Raw genomic sequence first — 8,055 nt, forward strand, 5'->3', positions numbered from 1 at the left:
TTGCAGGCGGGACAACTATAAATTATTTTTTGAAATTATTTTTAATTTTTACTATAGGGTAGGGTTTAGTGTTTTTCAATTTATTTTGTCTTTTCTTTTCGAATCTATTTTTTGTCATATTTATTTTTTCAAAATGTTTGACTCGTTAGTGTCACTTGGATAATTTTTAACACTAATTACACTTAATCTTTAGTCAAATTTAAGTCTTGGTCACACTTTTCGGTATCTTCACACTACTCCACCCTCAGCACGCTTAACTTCGGTGTTCCTTCCTGCTATGTTCGCGCGAAGCTGATTGTACCTTGCTGTCAATACTACCATATGAATCTTATTAACTCTTATATCATTGTGTCACTTATCTGTATTTTTTGAAAATAAAACAATTTTTTATTTAAGTAAACAATAATAGATAAGATAATAATAAATACTAATGAAAGTAAAATAAGTAATAAAACTATTTTATTAAATAATATATCCACTATTCATATAATATGGCATAGTTAATATCTTTAAATCTATAAATCGCATTTGGACAAATAATATGTCCATTATTATTAGAAAAACATGAGGAATTTAAATATAAACTAATTTATTTTTATTAATTTTTAATTACTATTATTAAACAATATATCCATTATTCATATAATATGGTATAGTTAATATCCTTGAATCTGTAAATCATATTTGCACAAATAATATGTCTATTATTATTAGAAAAATGTGACAAATTTAAATATGAACTAATTTATTTATTTATTATTACTATTATTAATAAATATATCCAATATTCATATAATATGGCATAGTTAATATCTTTGAATCTGTAAATCGCATTTGGACAAATAATATGTCCATTCTTATTAGAAAAATATGAGGAATTTAAATAACAATATAATAGAAAGATTTAATATATTGATCGCGACGATTCATATGTTCATACATAGAAAGCACACAGGACACCACACACCACACCACCATGCATCTACTCATAAATATTAAGTTCGAGGCGATCCCACTAGCTATTGTAGCCAAGTTCTCGGAAATGCCTCCTTCCCAGCTCAAAGCCGAGGCGAGCGTCGAGAGCGGCATACTACAATTGCTTATGGCTCAAGGGAAAATCATCCCATCCAAAAATCAGTGCCTCCTCTTCTAATTCATTGCGGTCTTCGGCGGCTTGTTCTTCTTATTAACCTTCTTGTTCTGCTCGAGACCCGTCCCAATATAATGATTTGCCAAATCATACATACTCGGAGTCTTCTTATTTGGGACGGGGTTCCGGAGGATCTGCTGGAGGTTGATCGCAGACGGAATACCAATAATTTCGTAGGTACGCAGCATACTGACATCATTGTGGATTGATGCGCCACAGAATCTGATATTCTTGTCCGCAAAGAAATCGGTGAGAAGTTGTGGCACTTCATCGGCATGAACAATGTGGAACACCAAAGTCTCTTGCGCGACGGAGAGTTGAAGGACGGCGGTACATTGATTTCCGCGGCGTCGAGGGTCGGTGAACTCGCAGTTGATACGTCTCAAATGTATCTATAGTTATGAAATATTTTAGGTAATTTGTGCTCAAAATCCAGCTAAACTAAAAGCTTACGTGGATTGCATGCTCTATCCAGTTTAGCTTGCATGCTCTATCCAGTTTAGCTATAAGACCGATCTGATGGAAAAGACTAGGTAATTATATTCTACATCTTTTCTCATGTCTAGAAACCTCGATGGGGGTATTTTTTTAAGATCTCGTGTGGGACTTAAGAGGTTTATCGTTGATTTTTTAAGGAAGGCCACAAATATTTATTTGAAATACTATGTTGGCTAGAATTTAGACATAAGATCTTCTAGGTCTGATACCATGTGAAATTGCATGCTGTAGCCAATTCAACCATCGGACCGATCTGATGGAAGAGCCTAGGCCTATCGTGGGATCGACTTGACCCGTCGGTGCGTCTTGAGAAGAACGACAGGGAGGGGAACTTCGTCGCATGCACGCGGATGTGTTCTGTTTGAACTCCACGTCACACCTATTCTTGTACTTATGTCGGCACAATCCGCGAAGATCGCCGCTGAGGAGCTCCACCAACGTTGTTCACGAGAACAAGCTTGGATCGTTTCCACCGAATCAGATTCTGCAATCGGACGGTTGCATCCCAGTTACTCTGCCAACCTAAGGCCTATGAACGTCCACACATACGCGCACACACTCATCCCTATGAACGCACGCAAGCACACTCTACCCATGTGAGCACCTTCGAGAGACTGCGTCGAAGGAACTGATCCGGCGGGTCTTGAAATTGACGAAGTCACCACAGGCGCCTCGCTAATGACGGAAACGCTGCCTCCCTCCGCCTTTTATGACGCACCAAAGTGTCAAATCTCTAGTGGGCTGGAGGTGGCACTGCCACCTAATATTAACCAACCTTAATACTGTTTATTTATGGGTTAGATTGGGTTTTGGAAGCCTGATTTGGTGGACAGAACCTGGAAACCAAAACACTCTAGTATTTCCCAATTCACTTTCTTTTGTTTAGTCCAGATGAGCCCGTGGGCCGGGGTTAGGTGAAACAACCGGAAAACCAGGCTACATTCTGGGAGAAACGTAAGGGATAGAGAAGAAGGCCCAGCCCAGCCCAGCCCAGAGCAAGCGTGCAGGCGCAGAACTCCCACAAGACCTACCTACGGCCAGTATGAATCCTCTGCTCGCATGCGTCGTGGCAGCTCAGAGCTGAGGAGCCGCGCCGCCACCAGAAGAGGCGAACCCTACTACTACCCTAACGCAGCCTCTAAAAATCTCTCCTTTCCCCTCCCGCCGCCGCCGTCCCTTCCCCCCTTCCTGCCAGCCAGACTCCTCAACCCCCTCCAAGCGGCGCCGCCGCCATCGCCGTCGTTCCCCTCTCGACGAATCGGTCCCGCGAGCTCCTTCCCGCCGTCCGTCCGGCCGCGATCTCCGGGTTCGAGGTATGAGCTCGTTCTTCTCCAGCCGATTCTCCTAGCTTAATAACCCCCTACGCGGCTCCACGGTTTCTTGCTACGGCGCGCGCGCGCGGGGGTGTAGATCCGCTCCTGGGGGCGAGAGGATACGCGCGTGTTCGTTCTGCGCGTTGCCTAGTTGCCGTCTACGTCTCGGCTCGATTGGGTTCGAACCGCGGGAGGGTGCCGCTCCCTTACCTTCCATGCTGCCTGTCTGCGCGTTACGCTTGCTCCCCTGGCGGAGCTCGCCTAGTGGTAGTACTATTATCATCCGCGATTCTCCTAGCTCGCAACTAGTTCTGCTACTAGCTCGATTGCCCTAGATGGGGAAGGCCGTTCGGGATCCATGCCGTCGCGCTAGAAATTCCCCCGTGGCGTGTGCACATATGAGAGACAGAACCAGTAGCCCGCGAGGCTGTTTTATTCCGTGATGGCAGCAGCTTGCCAAACGGCCGCTCCTCAGCCAAGCAGCAAGGCAGCTTTGCCACCACAGCCGGCCTCTGCTTCTGGCCTACCCGCAGCCCGGCAAAGTGGCCCTATGTGTGCTCCCTCCCTTTCGCTTCCTTTATTACGCAAAGCTCCAAAAGGAATCTGTGTTTTCATCTTGTAAGGAACTTGGTGGACGGCAAAATACTTGTCTGACCCCAGCGTGCTGAGCTTCCCCTGTCACGCCGCGTGGGAAGGATAGCGCAGTAATTACGCTGGATGCAATCCGTTGGCCGTTGCACACGCACGGAGGCCTTCCTAATATACACTCACACTGCATTTAACGAGTAGGTCATGAGGAACTCGAGCGAATACCTGGGGAGAGTTAATGCCTTCCAGATTGCTAGATTGGAAAATCAGGGGTCAATCGACAACTTACTTGCCAGTTTTGATCTGAGTTTTTTTTGTTTGGAACTGTGCCTACTGCCTAGTAAGCTGAAATGGAGGGCTACTATGCATGCATTAGTTGTTGAATGGTTTACTCTTTGAATTCACATGGATACAGTTATCTAGTTTATTGCTCATATTAATTTTCATTTCTTTCTCAGTGTAATAGTTTTATTTAATAATCTAAGAAATACATGATTTTCCTGCAGGTTGTATAATACTGAGGCTCAGTTGCTTACATCTGGTCAGAGGAGTTTCTGTTTGTAACTTGACTACACTGTTCAATGGGTTCCAAGAGCGATTTTCTTCTCATCACGTACTCTCCGGAGATAAAAGATGGCGTGCCATTGTATGTGTCATCTAATTGCCTGCCTGTCAAAGCTTGCAATAAAGAACCTGCTGGTCATTCATTCCATGCCGTGGCATTGAAGCTCCGTGGTCTTGGCGAGAAGGAAGAGGCTGAAACTGATGACCGTAGTGTGTCATCAGATGACAAGAGCCAAGATTTTTCTGCTGGCTCGGATAACTTCAGCAGCAAAGGAAAGAAGAAGTCTGGCTCTGGAAGTCAACAGCAAGATCACTATGCCTTGCTTGGGTTGGGCAACATGCGGTTCTTGGCCACTGAAGATCAGATCCGTAAGAGTTACCGTGACATGGCTCTTAAGCATCATCCAGATAAACAGGCTGCTCTTCTTCTTCATGAGACAACAGAGGCAGGAAAGCAGGCAAAGAAGGATGAGATAGAGAGCCATTTCAAGGCCATTCAGGAAGCTTATGAGGTCCTCATGGATCCTACAAAGAGAAGAATTTTTGACTCTACTGATGAGTTTGATGATGATATCCCAACAGATTGTGCCCCACAGGACTTCTTCAAGGTTTTTGGCCCAGCTTTCATGAGAAATGGCCGATGGTCTGTTACCCAGCCGATTCCTTCTCTGGGAGATGATGCTACTCCTGTAGTAGATGTTGATCAGTTCTACAATTTCTGGTATAACTTTAAGAGTTGGAGGGAATTTCCACATGAAGATGAGTATGACTTGGAGCAAGCTGAGTCCCGTGAACATAAAAGATGGATGGAGAGGCAGAATTCAAAGATACAAGAGAAGGCCAAAAAGGTAGAGTATACTCGAGTGCGGAATCTTGTTGACAATGCTTACAGGAAGGATCCAAGAATCCAGAGGAGAAAGGAGGAGGAGAAGGCTGAGAAACAGAGGAGGAAGGAGGCAAAATACAAGGCCAAGAAATTGCAGGACGAGGAAGCTGCAAGGGCTGCAGAAGAAGAAAGGAAGAGAAAAGAAGAGGAGGCGAAGATAGCTGCAGCAGCTGCTCTCAATCAAAAGAAGCTGAAGGAAAAGGAGAAGAAGTTGCTACGCAAAGAGAAAGCTCGCCTGCGTGCTCTTGTAGCACCGGTAGTTGCAGAGAACCACTTTGGTCTGTCAGAGGATGATGTTGAATCAGCATGCACATCACTTGATATGGAACAGCTGAAGAACCTGTGTGATAGTATGGAGGACAAGGATACAGCAGAAAAGGCCAGCTTGCTGAGAGGTGCACTGAACAAAGAAGAAAGCTCCTCGAATACCTCAAAAGAACAGAAAATTCATGCAAATGGTGTGGCCGGTTCTACTCCAAAACCAACAGCCCCAAAAGTCATTGCACTAAGCAACTATGAGAAAAAAGAGAGGCCGTGGGGAAAGGAAGAGATTGAATTGCTTAGGAAAGCGATACAGAAGTTTCCTAAGGGAACTTCCCGGAGATGGGAGGTTGTTTCAGATTTTATTGGAACTAGTAGATCTGTTGAAGAGATTCTGAAGGCCACGAAAACTGTTCTTCTGCAGAAGCCAGACTCTTCTAAAGCTTTTGACTCATTCCTTGAGAAACGCAAAGCAGCTCCATCCATTGTATTGCCTCTCTCCACAAGAGACGACCCAGCTGCAGCTGCTGTGTCAACTCTGGGAGGTGGAACTGAATCATCCAAGGCAGCTGCACAACCTACTGCCAGCAGCAGTCAGGCAGCTAATGAGAAAACTGGTGGTGATACTGTTCCTGATGAAGCACCTTCTGCAACTCCTTCTGCAGCATCTTCTGCGGCACCTTCTGCAGCAGATCCAGATGCCTGGTCAGAGCCTCAGGTGCTGGCCCTTGTTCAAGCTTTGAAGGCTTTCCCCAAGGATGCAAACCAAAGATGGGAGCGAGTCGCTGCTGCTGTCCCAGGTAAAACAGTGATGCAGTGCAAGAAAAAGGTTAACTCGATGAGGTCGAATTTCCGGACCAAGAAAGGAGCAGAGTAGAACAGCATTATCTGAGGTACTTTACTCTATTAGTAGCTGAGAGAAGCTAGTCTTTGAACAGCATTATCCTATACTAGATATGTTTACGTGACCTTTGATGCCATTTATATTATTCCTATCTGTCAATTTTCATGTGTTCTGATCCTGATCATGTCTTGTCGATCTTTTGTTTTTAATGTTCATCATCAACATTATTCTTGATTGTTATTCCTATCACATGATTCTGTCCTTTTGTTGGATAATTTTCTTGTTGCAAAACCTTATTCTGCACTTGGGTTGCTTTTGAGCAAACTGGTTTGAATATGATGTCACTTAGTCCTTGAGCATCTAGATGTTGTCAATGTTTCAGGTTCGGCATGTTATAACTAGACACAATCTTTAAATTGTATCCTAATCATGAGTTGGAGAATTATGGTACTCTGTAGAAGTAAATGTGCTTCTAGATCATCCATAGTAGCTAAGCAGCATTTGTACTGCTCAAATCTTTGTAGATGGGTAGAAACCTTGTGGCTGTGGAAGTAAATGTGCTTCTAGATCATCCATAGACCATAGTAGCTAAGCAGCATTAGTCAACACCTAGAATTTACCACCTAACCTGAGTGGATTATGTTCTTATTGGTCTAAACCTTGTGCTGTTGCAGGCCACACATATTGCTTTTTGGAGAACCTACGGCATCCTGACCTCTGGATGGAGACAAGGATTGTCAAGCCCCAGTTACCAGGAGTTGACGGGCCTGCTGGCTACTAAGCCAGCAAAGCCAACAAAGCTGCTCATGATCGAGGCAGCTGCTGAGAAGAGATAGAAGAAGCTTAGATGTCAGAGGCGTCTGAGCGATTCGAAATTTTTGAGTTACGGAACCCTTAATATTGTTGAGATGTTCTCCTGCATACTGTATTGTTTACCGATGCACCTGTTATTGGTCATGAATTTTATGCTGATTATATTCTTGTGAAACTGCCAAGTTTATGCTAGAAAGTAACTAAATGCTGAGATATCTTGTGATATACAGATTTCGAAGCTGAGTATCAATTTCCAAAATTTCGATCTGTATTGTTGCTCTTGCTCAACTTGGACTCGCTACACTGCATAGTTGCTCTACACACACGCGGACCCAACCTGGAAAGATCCAGATGGACAGGTGTCCCAGAGAAAATGCACAAAGGCCCCTGGAAAAAGAAAAATTAAAATGAAGCCCTTTAGAGGCCCTGCGCATACCACCGTTGACTGCCGATCCCGACCTCCGCCGCTGCCGAAGCGTCGCCTGAGAGAAGAAAAGCGGCGGATGCCAACCGCCCAGCTCCGGGAAGCCCCATTGCAACATCTCTGCTTTAAGAGCCTCAATAGTGGCCCGCCGGCGGTGGGACCTTGCCGTTGGGGCATGTCGGACGGGGGACGCCCCCGAGCTTCACGGAGCCCGCCTCCAGTGCCTTCCGTCGACGCTGTCGAGGAAGCACAGAAGAGCCGCCGGCCGCCATGAAACCAGCTCCAGGCCATCCATCCATCTGCCAAGGCCGCCGTTGCCGCCCTCGAAGAAGACGAGGAAAAAATCCTTCGGCATGGTCGCCGCAGCCGCCTCGCCAACCATACCCAGGAAACCCTACCTCGCTAGGCCACGGGGCCAGCGAGATCTACTAGCCTGCAACCTCTCCGGCGCCACTCTGAAGAACACCGCCGAGGTGGGGAATGAGCTGCAGCAACCTTATTTCCCCTCGACGCCGCCTCCACCACCACGACGACGCCCCTGGGAAACTAATCCTACTCCTATATACATGCCTGAAGCGAAGCCGAGGGGCTCCCCCGTCCTCCCGTCGCCGGAGCGGCGGACGGATGAGAGGAGAGCCCCCGGACTCGCCGGCCGTCGATGGTGGAAAAAGTGTCGCCTCCCTCTTCGCTTTTCCGGGGAAACAGAGAAGGGGA

General features: G+C 45.9%; 1 protein-coding gene across 1 annotated transcript; it reads left to right on the forward strand.

The window, feature by feature from the left end:
* Positions 1 to 2,706: 2,706 nt before the first annotated feature.
* Positions 2,707 to 7,079, forward strand: LOC127327774 (uncharacterized). The gene is made up of 3 exons (XM_051354563.2): positions 2,707 to 2,961; positions 4,056 to 6,153; positions 6,779 to 7,079. The coding sequence occupies exon 2, from the start codon at positions 4,131 to 4,133 to the stop codon at positions 6,135 to 6,137; it is 2,007 nt and encodes a 668-aa protein (XP_051210523.1). The 5' UTR covers positions 2,707 to 2,961; positions 4,056 to 4,130; the 3' UTR covers positions 6,138 to 6,153; positions 6,779 to 7,079.
* Positions 7,080 to 8,055: the final 976 nt, after the last annotated feature.

Source organism: Lolium perenne, chromosome 1 (assembly GCF_019359855.2).
Source record: "Lolium perenne isolate Kyuss_39 chromosome 1, Kyuss_2.0, whole genome shotgun sequence".
NCBI classification, from domain to species: domain Eukaryota; kingdom Viridiplantae; phylum Streptophyta; class Magnoliopsida; order Poales; family Poaceae; genus Lolium; species Lolium perenne.

What these genes read in the sequence shown, in the direction of transcription:
- LOC127327774 (XM_051354563.2), top strand. Translation starts at nt 4,131, where the DNA reads ATGGGTTCCAAGAGCGATTTTCTTCTCATCACGTACTCTCCGGAGATA.